General features: G+C 34.7%; 1 protein-coding gene across 2 annotated transcripts in view; it reads right to left on the bottom strand.

Annotated features, from left to right (window-relative positions):
- APPL1 (adaptor protein, phosphotyrosine interacting with PH domain and leucine zipper 1) overlaps window positions 1-15,808 on the bottom strand; it is a 35,807-nt gene that overhangs the window by 3,327 nt on the left and 16,672 nt on the right. The window contains exons 10-22 of one of the 2 annotated variants that reach the window (XR_008199843.1): window positions 15,178-15,336; window positions 14,365-14,553; window positions 11,528-11,570; window positions 10,195-10,251; window positions 9,001-9,092; window positions 8,428-8,610; window positions 7,017-7,069; window positions 6,247-6,421; window positions 6,110-6,146; window positions 5,120-5,266; window positions 4,494-4,544; window positions 4,114-4,203; window positions 2,968-3,190 (exon numbers count right to left, since the gene is read on the bottom strand). Coding sequence is in view for 1 of the 2 variants with exons in the window: in XM_052644596.1 (XP_052500556.1) it covers window positions 3,044-3,190; window positions 4,114-4,203; window positions 4,494-4,544; window positions 5,120-5,266; window positions 6,110-6,146; window positions 6,247-6,421; window positions 7,017-7,069; window positions 8,428-8,610; window positions 9,001-9,092; window positions 10,195-10,251; window positions 11,528-11,570; window positions 14,365-14,553; window positions 15,178-15,336 (1,423 nt within the window). In the remaining variant the exon portion in view is untranslated. Of the gene's footprint in view, window positions 1-2,818; window positions 3,191-4,113; window positions 4,204-4,493; window positions 4,545-5,119; window positions 5,267-6,109; window positions 6,147-6,246; window positions 6,422-7,016; window positions 7,070-8,427; window positions 8,611-9,000; window positions 9,093-10,194; window positions 10,252-11,527; window positions 11,571-14,364; window positions 14,554-15,177; window positions 15,337-15,808 lie in introns of those variants that run through there. The other variant, XM_052644596.1, reaches the window with a different exon arrangement.

Raw genomic sequence — 15,808 nt, 5'->3', positions numbered from 1 at the left:
TGTTTGAATATTTAAAGTACAGTTTGAATGCTTGGGACATTGTTATCAAAGTCAATGTTAATATTTTCATTTTATTAATTTGGGTGACAGATTTTGCAAAACATAGGCTCTTAGACTGTCAGCATGTATAAGAGGATTCAACTCAAATACTTGCAGTTCCTATATATAACTCAAAAGGAACTCAGATGCCTTTACTATACATGATTACATGTGACATAGAATGGTATTAACACCCTAATATCCTTTTCTCAAGCATAAAAGTAACATAAATTTACAACCTCTATACTGTGGAATCTGAGAATTCTTTTGAAATTAAACACAAGGAAGTTGATATTAAACACGTGACTTATAATCATTATAGTCATGGCAAAAACTAGACTGGGGATAGTCATGGCAAAAACTAGACTGGGGACTATGTTCAAGATAACAGTTCCAGTTCCTTGTTAGCAAGTTTTCTCAATTTTACAAGGGGGAAGGAATAATTAGTTTGCTATCTATTGACTTCATTACCATAGTTATAAAAGTACTCTTGACACAGGGAGCAGAGTGCTTCGCAGTATTAGGTAGACTTAATTTCTTTCCTTTTAAAGAATCCGTTTTGTTAATGTCTAAAAACCATTAAATGCAAGTTTGAATCTGAGAAAGATATCCCAAAATCTAATGCCGTTACCACCAGAGCATCCAAAAGCTTGAAGGGATTTCAAAGGGGAACAAAGATCAGCTTGAATGTTATGCAGAAATCCATGGGGAGCCTTCTTTAAACAAAACATAGAATTTATTAAAGTTGATGCTTAAGTATCTGCCATAATGGAAATAGTTCACATGGTTCTACAGTAACGAAACAGAAGTTGAATCACCTAACATTGTTAAGCCCACACATGACTTCTGATTGGCACTGGAATGCGCTCTGGTCTGACCTATGCGCATGAGCGTGTTATTGTAGAAATTCCTAACAAGATATGACTTAAGAAAAGCCACAGGTTTGTCCAGCATCCCTAAGTCTCAGTACCTTTACCTTTCATCTACATTTTGACCGAGAGCGCTCACCAAGGGCAACGCGTTGCTACCATGCAAAGCACCAGCCTGGTTCACACTGTCTCCTAATGCTGACCACCTTCCTTGCGTGGTGGCTGACAAGCTACACCTGAACTAAGTGAGGTGGCGACCTTGTAGTATAAACAAAAGACTTACTGAGACAAAAAGCTTACTAATCCTCAAAACGGTCTTAAAAGCAGGATATGCCATGGCTAACCGAATGCTGATCACAGAAGAAATTTCAATTTCTACAAAAAGGAATGATGCACAGACTACTGTGAAAGCATTCCCTTTAGCAAGGACAAAATAAACTCTTTTCAAAAAGTATTCCATAAATTTCTACTTTTTACTGCATGTTTTGGTCACATAAGGCTTCAAAATAATGATTATTAAGTAATCATTATTCCCATTTGGTACATGGCTAAAAAAAACACCACAATCCTATATATAATTATCTATTCCATTCCTAGAGAAAACAGTGTATATACATTGTAAAACAGCTGAGAACTATATGCCATTTCTAAATCAGAACTAAGAAGAAAAAACTATACGTCAAATAACAAAAGGCTTTTTTCCTTGTAAAATTAGTGGCTAATCTTTTGAAAATTTTAAATATATGACTATGTAAAATATTTTATTCAATATATTTAACGTGGCTATATGTACTTTTACATGTGAAACACAGGAATATAATTTCTATCAGCAATGTTAAAAATCCAAGTTAAAAAAAAAAATCAAGTTCTGTCATAGAGTTAGGCAGTAGAGAAGTGTCATTTTAACCTTGGCACCAGGTTAAAATCCTTCCTGGGTTGACTCTCCTCGACCAAGCACTCAATTGCTTTTCAGGCTTTCATGGAATTAGACCTTTTACTATACTCATTTAAAGAGGATAAGTATTTACAATAATTAGTGCAAATTATTCTCTGCTCACGTATTATTTGCCTACACGGATATAAAGTGGTGATCAGCATTTTATAAAAACATGGAATTATGAAAATACTGTGAGTATCAGTCTGAAATTTAAAAGATTACATTTTTAAACTAAATTCTAGGAATTTTTACTTTAAGCAGGAAACATAATTGCTATAGAACTTCTTTCTAAATGTCCCTTGATTTTCAATAAAAATTATTTCACACAATGCAGAAAATACAATGTATTTATCCTGTAACAATCTTTACATGTTAAATCCTAATCTAAAACTTATTTGAACAAAAAAAAAAATTCCCTTTTACTAAATTCCAAAATCTTATTTTAACCATTACTGCTCTGCAGCAATAATTCAAGTCCCAACCTGAGAACTAAGAATGTGATAATAAATGCCAAGGGCTGTAGCAATCTTGAAATGAAGACACTTAACCTTCTTTCCCACTGGCATCAGCTGTACATCAGAGAAATGCGAGCAATCCAAGAAAACGCCCTGAAATCTACAGTACCACCTGCCACAATGTGAAACTTTAAGTCTAAAACCTCTGTTTTGTAAAAGTCCTATTGCACATTTAACATTGTTAAAATATTGGCAAACTTGAAAATTTTTCTATGCAAGGATTTTAAACCTATTCAGTCAAAAGCTTCCTCACTGCCAGCAAAATGTTCCTAATGAAAGAGAGGGAGCATATCCATGAATATCTGAAGCTGAAGAATAAATGATTTCTTATGGTCATAGCCAATTACAATGCAAGGTAATAAGTTCACAATTCGGAGGAAGAAAAGGCTTAAGCAACTGTAATCCCTCAGCAATCTACTTCAGGGATATGAACAGGTTTCTTTCAGACATGTGGAATTTAAAGTTACTGCATAGTATATTATTTCTAAGGGAAAAAAAAAAGAATCAATGCAAACCTAAGTTATCAAGGTCAATATTAGTTTAAAAAATGAAGTTAAACAAGCAAATACAAATTTTAGTCTCCTTGATAGTTCAACATTGTTGTTACCTTGTGCCATTTTACCACAGAAATTGTCAACAAATTCCAAGGGGGGAGAAATATCAACCAAAAAGCAAGGATAAGTTTATGCTTCTGACTCTCTCTTCTTTCCTTCTTCTCCCAAATCACTCTCTTCTGACTGGCTACTGCTAAGGACAACAAACTGCCCCTCGCTACTGGCTTGGTTTGGTCTACTGGAAGCAGCTATCAACCGACTTTGTTCTTCTAAGTCCTATTGGAAAAGACAGAAAAGAAACTGAGTTAATTTATATGCAATCAAATGGAAAACTAAGCATTACATACTTGAGAGTAACTTCCATACGTCTGTCATAAATATGTATGCATAATTCTGGCAACTCACTGAAAACAAAGACTACACAAACCAATGTTAACACCGAAGTATATTTTGACACTGTTCTAGAAATCTTATCAAAGTCAACATTTCATCATCTGCATTTTTACGGTTAACAACTTACATTCAGGCCATTATTAGCTCTCACTATAAACTAGAGAAAGTATATACAGACATACCTACTTAACTACCACTGATGAAAGCCATACATATCTCCTCTCAAAAGACCTGTTTTGAGGAGACAACCTTCCAACCTTCACTGGAATATTAGTTTGTTTGCTAAATAGCAAGTCACACTAGAAGAGGGTGACAGAGGATGAGATGGTTGGATGGCATCACTGACTTAATGGACATGAATTTGAGCAAACTCCGGGAGATAGTGAAGGACAGGAAAACCAGGCATGCTGCAGTCTGTGAGGCTGCAGAGTGGGACATGACTTAGTGACTGAACAACAAGTCACACTACATGTCAATGTAACTATAATGTAAACACTGTATCAGAAGACAGATGTCAGGAATTCCCTGGTGGTCCAGTGGTTGGGATTCTGTGCTCTCACAGCTGAGGGCCTGGGTTCATTCATGGTGGGGGAACTAAGATCCCACAAGCCGAGCAGTGAAGCCCAGAAGACAAATGTCATCCTTTTCTGCTATGCTGTGAATCATCTGTTTATGAGGTAGCTAAGCGAATGGAAATGGAACCTTCACTTGAAAATTCCAATATGAAAGTCACAGTGCTGAATTAAGGAAACTCTGTGTAAACATCATATCTGGTCAGAGAAGATCGAGACATTAGGACTGCATACCTTCTCAATTTGTTTTTGTTTACTGAGTTCTTTCTGTTGCTTCTCTTTTACTCTCTCTATTTCTTTTTGTTTTTCTGATGCCCTGCGATCCTGAGGAATAGATGAATACAACTGATGAATTAAATATGAAATAACTACCTTTTCAATTAATATTACCTTTGTAACCTTTTCAAATTATTATTTGCATTTATATGAGAAAGCACACCAAAAATTTACATCCTAATGTTAGCCATTTATCCAAATTCTAAATGCTATATATCAGCAATAGCATCTATTGTTAACTTTGTATAGCAAAATCATTTTTATTTACTTGTTAATATAAAAGCTCTTAGATTACTTGAGTTAATACTCTTGGATAATTAAGTATCTTAGATTCTTACCAATTCTGCATGCAATGCTATCTGTTTTGCCAATCCAACAGAATCACAAATCTAAAGGGGGGAAAAGTAAGAAAAACTCAGACAGTTCATACATCAAGGTGATAATTTCAAGTATCCAAATGGCTGATGTAACTAGTTTCATAACTCATTATAATATACTTTTTCAAACAAAAGTTGATTTAAGAATGTTCCAGCCCCAAAACCAAGCCTCTGTGTATTTTCTTCAGTCTGTGAGCTTCTACCACTGGCTCTCACATCTTTCAAGTCCCTCACTTCTTGTTATCTCAGATTCATCACTAAGATGGTAAAGCTGCAAAGAACAAAGCAAGCAGCTACTGCTGCTATTCTAAGCTGGAGATATTTGGAAATGGCTGATTATGGGAATATTTTGCATTCCCAAGACAAGTTAATGAAGCCAGAAGATTGCACCAGCTCTCAATGGCCAGGAAGACACAGGTCTGTGGAGTCAGATAGCCTAACCCATCAGCTCAGCTTTCTTCAAAACAATAGGCTTTGGTGAAGCAACTCAGTTGCACTAGACAAAGTTTGGGAGTTTTATCCAGAAATCTTAGTAAGAACTTTGACACATATTTTACAATAGAAACACATTTTGAAAAGCCACGTACCTTTTCACCCTCGTTGTTTGATTCAAATATGTAACAGACTGAGGACAAGTTACTTTCACTTCTCCCTCCTGATGTCCGAAGAACAAATCCAAAAAGCCTCTTATTTTCCTGATGTGTAGCATACAGAACTACACTGGGTAATGGAAACTGTACAGAAAACATCAGAAGCAAACGTGAGATTTTTTCAGATCATTGTAACAGCGCTTTTATATATGACAAACGCATGTACTTAGTTATTAAATAACATAAACAGAACATTAGAATCAATCATTTTTCTTAACGGAATGGTAATCCAAGAACAAACAATCTCACATTTGGTTTGGATTGCCAGGAACATTAAAAGGTTGTTGAATACTGAATTTATTAGTCATTAACACATTTTACAAAGTCAAATTCAGTAACAAATATGATCTCTGTTATTAAATGATTAAACAAGCACACACCTGCAGCTATTTCAAAATAGATAATTATAAAATAAACTCAACCATGTTGGCCTTTTAATTCCTTAATTTGTTAGTTTCTTTGTTAGTCACTCAGTCATGTCCAACTCTTTGTGACCCCATGGACTGTAGCCCACTAGGCTGCTCTGTCCATGGGATTTTCCAGGCAAGGATACTGGAGTGGGTTGCCAGTTCCTTCTCGGGGGATCTTTCTGACCAAGGGATCTTCCTGATCCAGGAATCAAACCAGGGTCTCCCGCACTGTAGGCAGACGCTTCACTATTTGAGCTACCTTCTTTAGTGTATGCTATATGCTCCCTAACTGACGGATAAATATGAATACTAAATATCACACCAGACTGCACTGATTCTTTCAACTACATGGGATGTTACAACTTTTTTTGGAGAGATGGCCATAAACTCAATTATAGCCACCTAAAAATCAATCATAATTCATGCTTCCCTATCCAAATATTCAGTCAGGATTATCAGATGTGTAAGATGTGTATATGTACAAAGAGACTTAAAGCTTTAAACATGCAGAACTCACCGTGAGCCTTGTAACTTGTGTCTGTGGATCAATTAACCTATAATAATAAATAAAATTTAGGGAAAAAAATGTTAATTATGCTACAATTATATAAATATTTTTTCCCACAGTTTTTTGAGGGACAGGTTACTACTTACTTTAAACAATCACAAGTGACTAATAAATGTGATTCTGTCATACGAAAGATGTTATGGATGGCCCGGGCAGCTAAAATTTGGCGCATTGTTTCATAAACAACATCTGGATTGTCATCTGATTTCACCTCCATAGAACCAAGGAATCGGACAATAAACAACTGATGAAGAATAGACTCTACAACAAAACAAGGTACATTATGTAATTTTAAATCCCACATTTCTTTTCCTACGGAATTAAATACACTGCCCTCTTTAGGTTTTCCAGTGAAATATTCACTGTAGCAGAAGCACTCAGAAATAACTCCTAACTACAGTGTTCATGTTACAGAAAAAGTAAGATCTCAAATTCCAACAGCAAAAGATTATGCTTCAGCAACTGGTGGTTCTGAGTTAAAAAAATTCCTTTTACTATTCTGACAGCTTTACTGTTAGTTTGAAATTATATCAAAGTAAATAAGTATGGGAAAAAGAAAAAAAAAAATTATGCTCCAGAACCAGAAGAAAACAGCTGTTAGGAAGGTCAAAGGATATCTTATACAATGAGAACCTGACTATGAGATCAAAAGTATGAGATTCTATCATTTTGTGTGAATAACGAAATCTTAAGTCTGAGTAAGTTCTGTTGCTTTAAGTGCACTAGGAGTAAAAAGAAAAAACTGAAGGAAAGATACGGTTAAAACACACAGCAGAACAAATGTAAACAACAAATTCTTCTCTCAGTTTACTGCTCTGAGAATCTCTGAAATATAAGAACACGACACTTATTTTACCTTCAGTTTCAGACTTTGTACCTCCTCCAGATTCTCCAAATGGATTTGTACGCCTGAAAAGTATTTTAAAAAATTATGATCCAGTGGTCAGTCACCATGAGCCACAGGGAACCAATCTCAATCACTGAACCCAGAATTAAAAACTAAAAGTCAGAAAACCTTGTACACACATTTTTTTAAAGCTCAAAAACACCCCTTCCTGTTAAGGAACACTACTGATGACCAACTTACTTGTTACGAAGGCCCCTGCCCTCACACTAATAGGCTGAACTCAAAGTTGCTATATCTCAGAAAATGTAGACAGACAGGATGTTTAGCCACAAACATACAAAAATCGACATCATAATAAACTATGTTGCAAAAGTTCCTGAATTTAAATAAACTAGGACAGAGAAATGGCTGATTTAGCTTCAACTTTAGTTATATGAGAAAAAGTGTAAGGAATTTCCTTGGATTGTGGGGAAAAAAAAAACAAAACCACCTTTTAGGTCCTCTAAGTATGTGACGCAAATTAACTACAATAATTTGAACATTTTCTAGAATTAGGCCTGATTTCTCAAGACACACGTAACAGAATGCAAGAAGAACAACTAACCAGAGATGGAAGCAACTTCTTTCCTAAGTGTGCTTGGCTCATGACACACCCACAATAAAGGAAGAAAAGTACAATCCAAAGTAGGATTTATAAGCAAACAGAGAGCTAAGTGGTTCTAAGATAACACTGGCTTTCAGATAACATAAAATTGACCTCCCTAATATGTATCTGACCTATTTTATCAAATGCTAAGTATTTTCCTATGATCAAATGTAAATTATTCTTTCTTTGCCTCACTCATGTATACCCAGTTACTACATTATCAACTTATTAAGTGTCCAACCTACTTAATAAATGATTTGCCTTAAGCCATATTTGCCTCATCCATAATCAAAGAAAAATTTTAATGACTTTGACAAGGATTTATCATTATATAAATAAAGATAATTCATTAATAATTCATAGCATGACAATGTCTTAGTACCTTGCTGGAGATTTCTTATTCTAACACAAGATAACATTTTCCAATAAACCTATGGCACCTATATATTACTCTTATATATTAAAATATTGTCATGATATCAACTTTATTGTCACAGGACTGTCACCTTTCTTCTGTAATTTTAAGAGTAAATACCTTAGAAGTAGATCTGATAAACCATTCAGAATTGAATATTTCTAAAACTAAATTATCTGAACTCATTTAACTGAGGCAAAAACAGAGAAAAGCCTTCATGATTCCTCTTCAACTATCAAAATTCTGTTAGGTAATTACAGAAAGAAAAACATAGCTGATGCACAAAGATATGTGAGAGATGGCTCTCAACTGTAGAACTGGACTCATAAGCCTTACAGCTGTACAGACCTATCACTCACCTGCCTCCCTGGCCAGAGGCTTTTGCCTGGCCAGACTGATCTTCACACACAGGAGAAATGATGTCAAACTGTATAGGGGTATCTGGGGCAACAAGAGAATCTAGAGAGAGGGCAGCCAAATTTGTGGACTCAGATCCTAAGGATCCTGAACTGCTGGTTCGAGCTGTGGGTGGCCGAGATTGTCTAAGCAGAGAAGAAAACAAGAAGGCATTGCATTTAGTTTTTTCTTGCAAATTAAACACTGAAACCATGAGAAAAAATATATAATTTTATAAAGTGATAAGAAGAACAAATTTTAATAAATACAACCCCAAATCACAGCTACTTTATCAAAAGATTTCTTTCGAACTACTAAATTCAGAAACATAAATCACTTTAACCTAGGGATAAACACTAAGGAAATTTGGAATCCTTATTTACTTAGTGCTCTTGCTGGTGAATTCACCAATTTGAAAGTACATTTTCTAGAACTATTTTGTACTAATGTAACTAGCACTGCTAAAATCCAAGTGTTTGCTAACACTTTCAATAGCCCATATAGTTCTTTAAATAACCTATAGTCTGGTAACTCACCCTGCCGGCCTCAGGCTCTCGTGCCTCTGCTGGAAAGATGGGGAAGGAGTGACAGCTTCCAAAGCTGACTGATTTACTCGTGCAGCAATTTCCTATTTTTTAAAAAAAGGACTAATTAGTAAAGCAAGAAAACCAACAGTTTAAATATAACTCTGAATTCTCAGAGCAGTCTTGAGTTATACTTAAATTGTAAACTTAAATTGTACTTTTGTAAAAGTTACTAAAGTAGTTCCACATTTTCTAGCCTTAGTATTAAGATATATAATTAACTTCACAACATTATAACTTAAGTTTCCTCTTACTTCCTATAAATCTAAGGGAAAAACTTGATTTTTTCCTACTAATATACATAATAGGAAATATTGTTTTTTCTTTAAATTTTTAACTCCCAGAGTTTTTAGATTAAGGTTTGTATTGCTAGCACCTAGTACAGTGCCTAGCATATGTGCACTCAAACTTGCTAAGTATAGAAATTTAAAAAGAGTAAGAAATAATCACAAAATATTAAGTATATGACTATGATGCTGAAATTTACATAATTTTACAGAATGTATTTATGCTCAGAAATATCTGTGTATTTACTGATAAAGTTAATATGGATATTTTCAGGCCAGTTTTGAAAAAAGTTTCCATAAAAATGTTTTAAAACTTATTAAATAATTTAAAACTTATTTAAAACACAAGCTAAATAAAACAGTATGTACACTAGAAAAAATAATCACAAAACATTTTTGTACTTCTGTGTCTTATAGTTAGGCAAAAATATGAAGACACTATCACAAAGTGATTAAATATTTCTTCTCTCATTAATATAAGTAATTCTGGATAATCTCAAAAATATTAAAACTTTGACTTCTGATAAAAGTACAGTAAGTCTGAATTATTCAAATCCAAACTCTGTATTCGCTTTATATTCCCTAGATATTAACAAGTCACCTAATTTGTATTTTAATTTTTTGTTGTTTCCAAGGGACATAACAGAAAGAAAAATCTAGATTGGCAGGAGATCAAGTTAGTGAAAGCAAAAGACCCCACTACAGTTAGCACTGATTTTTTAAAATTCATAAGATCATTATAAAGCATTCAGGAGCAAGCTAAAAGATCACAGAACTTGAGAAAATGCAGGAAAAGCCATATAAGCCACTGAATTACTAAATTTTGCCAGATCTGGATACCATAAAATAAAAATATTACCTCTGGGTTTTCACTTAAATATATTTGTTTAGATATGTTATTTATTGTACAGATCCACTGCAAGCGGAAAAAACAGAAAAATATGATTAGTATTTTTTTCTATAGTGCTTCCCTTCTAAAAGAGAGTATTCAATATTTAACTAACATAGAAGTTTCAGTAGAAGTAACATATAATCTTTCTTATAAGATACCTTCCTATATACAAAAGCATATATATGTATAATACTTGAAGGTATAACAGAACACTGAAGAGATTTGTTATTTTTAAATCCCACATTTATTTCATTAAAAATATAGCCATCATATTAAATTATAATTTAATAGTCTGTATTTATCTTTTTTAATATCACATCCTCCTCTAATCCCAACCAAATAAAACAGTCTGGACTCAGATATCATGATGAATACCAATGCAAAAAAGTTAGAGCTAAATATATTCCTTGTGAGTGTATTTTACATATTTCCCTTTCAGGTTTATAAATAACAGAAAACACTCATTGCCCCACATCCTCTGCTTCACTCTCAAGGATTCTGGTGCCTGAGGAGCCTCACAAAACTAACCTAATATTTATTATGTTTGGTAAAAACCCTGCAAAGAACAGACGTATTTCTGTATTCCTCAGAGACCAAAAGCAGGTTTTAATACCTACTCTTTTCTATAAGAAGTAAATAAAAGTTGATCTCTACATAATTTCCAACATTGTCTTCTACCAAGACAATTATATAATAGCAGATAAAATGGCTCAGAATCAACTTAAGAGTATATTTTCACTGAAGATTGCTCAAGACACAGGTTTTCACCTGTTAGTTCTTAGCAGTAACTCACCTTCCATATTTGGTGTACTACAAGTAAAAGTGGGGCCAAAAACAAGAGAGTCATGAGGAAGAATAAACACTCCCACATTTCTGTTTTTCTTTCTTTCATTTCCCCAAGGCTTTAAACTTTAGTTGCTTACTGCCATGCTACATCTGCTGCTACTATGTTCTTAATGCAGCAAATACTGTCTCAGAGGGTTGGTAAGAGAAGGGAATAAACTAAACTCTAGCCTCATGATACTAACAGCCTGCCAGAAAGCAGCAGTCACAAGGCTATTTCTGAATCTGAGCTTCTAAAAGGACAGCAAGCAGGGATCTCTAAGCTCTCTACTTATAGGTCCACTTATAAAATGCCATGTGAAACTTAAGAATGTTGCTTGAGGGACAATTGACTTTTATGAAAAAATTAACCATGATTTCCCAAATATCTAAAATGAACACATCAATATATCTTATCATCGGAAAAAGAGCTTAAGGTGATGATAAAGAAATTAAATATGAATAGATAAAATTTTACCTCTTCATGGTCTTTTTTACTCTCTGCTTGCAAAATTGAAGACCTGAAAAAAAAAACCAAAACCCAAAAGTCTGACATTCAACTTTTTTCTAAAGTACTTTTAACATGAATGAGAAATGTTTACCTTTAAAGACACACATAAAACCAATCAGTATCAAAAAACAAAACACAACAGAAAACATGTAACGAAGGAGACTAACTACCAGAGGTATCAGGACTTAGATTTTAACAACTCTTCACTTGGTCTGTCTCTGCCAAGAGGTACCAAAAAGAAATGTGCTGGTTTTCAGAAGGCAGGCTATAGAAAAGGGACACTGACACTAAGACAATGCATTTTAACTTTCTGACACTCACCACATGTATTTCAAATATAAATCAGTGGTGTTAATAGAAAACACTAATTTTACTTCATTATTTACTATTTTTCCTTGAATATTTTTAAGTAAAACTTTTCAATATATTAATCACTAACATAAGGAGATGTAGGTTTATATTTTCTTCTCTTTTTTTGGAGGATAACTACTTTACAATATTGTGTTGGCCTCTGCCATATATATCAACATAAATCAGCCTCAGATATACATATGTCCCCTCCCTCCTGTACCTCTCTCCCATCTTCCACCACCCCATCCCATCTCTCTAGATTGTCACAGAGCACTGGGTTGAGCTCCCTGTGTCACAAATTCCTACTGGCTATCTATTTTACATATGGTAATATATATGTTATTTAACTAATATGCAGAGTACATCATGAGAAACGCTGGACTGGAGGAAGCACCAGCTAGAATCAAGATTGTCGGGAGAAATATCAATAACCTCAGATATGCAGATGACACCACCCTTATGGCAGAAAGTGAAGAAGAACTAAAGAGCCTCTTGATGAAAGTGAAAGAGGAGAGTGAAAAGTTGGCTTAAAGTTCAACATTCAGAAAACTAAGATCATGGCATCTGGTCCCATCACTTCATGGCAAATAGATGGGGAAACAGTGGCTGACTTTATTTTTCTGGGCTCCAAAATCACTGCAGATGGTGAGTGCAGCCATGAAATTAAAAGATACTTGCTCCTTGGAAGGAAAGTTGTGACCAACCTAGACAGCATATTCAAAGCGGAGACATTACTTTGCCAACAAAGGTCCGTCTAGTCAAGGCTATGGTTTTTCCAGTAGTCATGTATGGTTGTGACAGTTGGACTATAAAGAAAGCTGAGTGCCAAAGAATTGATGCTTTTGAACTGTGGTATTGGAGAAGATTCTTGAGAATCCCTTGGACTGCAAGGACGTCCAACCAGTCCCATCCTAAAGGAGACCAGTCCTGGGTATTCATTGGAAGGACTGATGTTGAAGCTGAAACTACAATACTTTGGCCACCTGATGCGAAGAGCTGACTCATTTGAAAAGACCCTGATGCTGGGAAAGATTGAGGGCAGGAGGAGAAGGGGACAACAGAGAATGAGATGGCTGGATGGCATCACCAACACAATGGACATAGGTTTGGGTGAACTCCAGGAGGTGGTGATGGACAGGGAGGCCTGGCGTGCTGCAGTTCATGGGGTTGCAAAGAGTCGGACACAACTGAGCAACTGAACTGAACTGAACTGAATGTATGTTTCCACGCTATTCTCGCAATTGATGCCACCCTCTCCTTCCTCCACTGTGCCCACAAGTCTGTTCTCTATGTTGCGTTGCCATTGCTGCCCTGCAGGTTCACCAGTACCATCTTTCTATATTCCACATGCGTGCATTAATATACAATATTTGTCTTGCACTTTCTGGCTTACCTCACTCTGTATTATAGGTGCTAGGTTCATCTATAGAGGTTAATATTTTAAGAGTTAGGAAAAAAAATTGTTTTTGCTAATTTTGCATCACACTGGGAATTTGAAATGGAAAATCATGTTAAGCATTAGCAGAAAACTGAAAATATAAAAATGTAAATACATCCAGTAACATTAACAGTTTGGTAATTTGGACAAATGAACACAGGGACTCCCAACATCTGGTGTCATAAGTGGCACACAGTAATTGACATCCATTACATATTTACAGAAGGACTATTTTCTTAACTATTTAAAAAATGTACTTAGAATAAAATATAAAAACTGTAAGGCAATAGCCAAAAAGTTAATTGTTGCTTCTGGTTAGTGAGGTTATAACTTTTTTTATACTCCCTTTTATATTTTTTCTGTGCTTCTCAAAAATTTGTTTTTAAGGCTATTTTATGGAATTCTTGTTTAATGCAAAGGTAACAGAAATTTTTAACATGGCATATAAATATTAATGGCCTAAATAACTAATATGATCAGAAACATATGATTAACATTTAAAAATATTACCGTTAGCACCTACTACATACTGGGCACATTACATATGTTAGATTTCTAGTCTTCATATCAATTTATAAAATAGAAATGAAGACCCTCCCTCCCCTCATTTTACAAGTAGAAAAATGAAGCTTAGAGAGGTTAGGTAACTTGTCTAAGACTATAAAGTAGCTGGTGGATCCAGAATTCAAACTTTCTGACCCCATGCTGAAACTCTTTATACTAACTTGTGCTGCCTTTCCGACACCATGCTGGACTTTCAGTGACCAATCTCTTAACATGAAATCACACGTCTTTACCACATAAACTTGCTTTGACAGCCTCAAAATATTAAGACATCATTTATGCAAGTCAAAAAGGAAAATTCAACTAATTTCTACAAAATTAAAATGAAAATTATCCTGATACATAATCATTCTAAAAGATATACACAGTGTCCAAATGCAAAGGAATTACCCTACATTTCAGTAGTTTAAGATATGACAGTTTTTTTTAAACAGTAGAGAAACATACTAACTTTTTGCCGTCGAAAGAAGTGATCTGAAAACAGTACCGCCTGTCTTCACAGTCCACAGCCATGACTGAGCAGTTGTCTATGTCCATGGCCAGGCCTCCTGCTACATCGCCACGGGCCTGACTCATCAGGTTTCCACCCTGCGTGAAGTAAAACTGTCTGTCCCAGGTAGATGACACCAAGCCTGTTTTACTAAATGAAGAAAGTACATTTATTCTTTAATAACAAGCCAGGTAAAATGGCATGAAGGTGCCTAAAAAACATAAACATCAGTTTTTCAGTCATAAATTCACATATGCTGACCCCCTTGCGTGAGTGTGCACGTATATATTTCCAAAACAAGACTGGAAATGATCTAATTATAGCTATTATAATGATGCTCCATAAAATACAGTCCAACATTCAAGGGAATAAATTCAAAACAAAATTTATTTTACTTCGAGGGTTAACTTGCTTCATCCTTTCTTTAGGTAAAAGCTAACATTTGACTTGATGGTGCGATTACATATATTTTAAATTATGATAATGATTGTCATAACATTTACTTGTTATGCCATTTATTTAAACTCTAATTGGTTTCCCTGTTTACAATAATTTTAAATCATTTGATAAAAATCTAAATAGAATTTTACTTTTGAAAATTACTCATGTACCTCATCAGTCAAAAAGTTGACATAAATACTAATTGTGGTATTAGTAAAAAGATTCTATATTTAGTAAAATAAAAACAATTTGGAGATATCAATTATATATTATATTGACTTGCTATTGCCTTAATTGATTCACAATATATGAAAATAACAATAGTTTTCTTACTTCCTAGCATTAAGGTAGCCAGCCTTTCGGGTTAGGTTTCGATGAACAGGAAATTTTGTGGGATCCGGGTCAGGCACATATAAGGGGTCACTGGCCACTTCCAAGTCCTCTATTGTCTGCTGCATGGTCTCTACATCACTGTCCATTTCCCTGCGAACACTAACAGAGAGAAGAGGTTATTTACTACCAACCAGAACAAAGAACACCTCACCAATCTCATTTATCTGTATATCTGTTCTGTATGTTTTCCTAAAGAACAGCAGTAGCATGCTATAAAGCAGCTTTACGTTTTGAAACTTTAGATATTTTGAAACCAATACCAAATTCCAAAGCTAATGAATCCACACCGAATGACTCACTTTGGAGGAATTTTCAAACTGCTCTGTCCTGTGCCTTTAAGCAGTAATCATTTTCATCTCTCTCCATATCACAGTTTAACCACATGACTGCTCGGATTTTGAAGCTGATTAGAACTGCTTTTTCTCTCTCTAGATTTATTTAATAATCTCCCATCCATACTCTACAATTCAGATAACTGTGAAGATAATTCACTTATGGATAATTACTATTAGGTGCCTATTATATTCAGACACAAAACCTAGTTTCAAATCAATAAAAATACCATCCGATT

The sequence above is a fragment of the Budorcas taxicolor genome, chromosome 1 (assembly GCF_023091745.1).
Source record: "Budorcas taxicolor isolate Tak-1 chromosome 1, Takin1.1, whole genome shotgun sequence".
Lineage (NCBI taxonomy): Eukaryota > Metazoa > Chordata > Mammalia > Artiodactyla > Bovidae > Budorcas > Budorcas taxicolor.
Note: the sequence above shows the minus strand (reverse complement) of the source record. Positions and strands in the feature narration are given on the sequence as shown.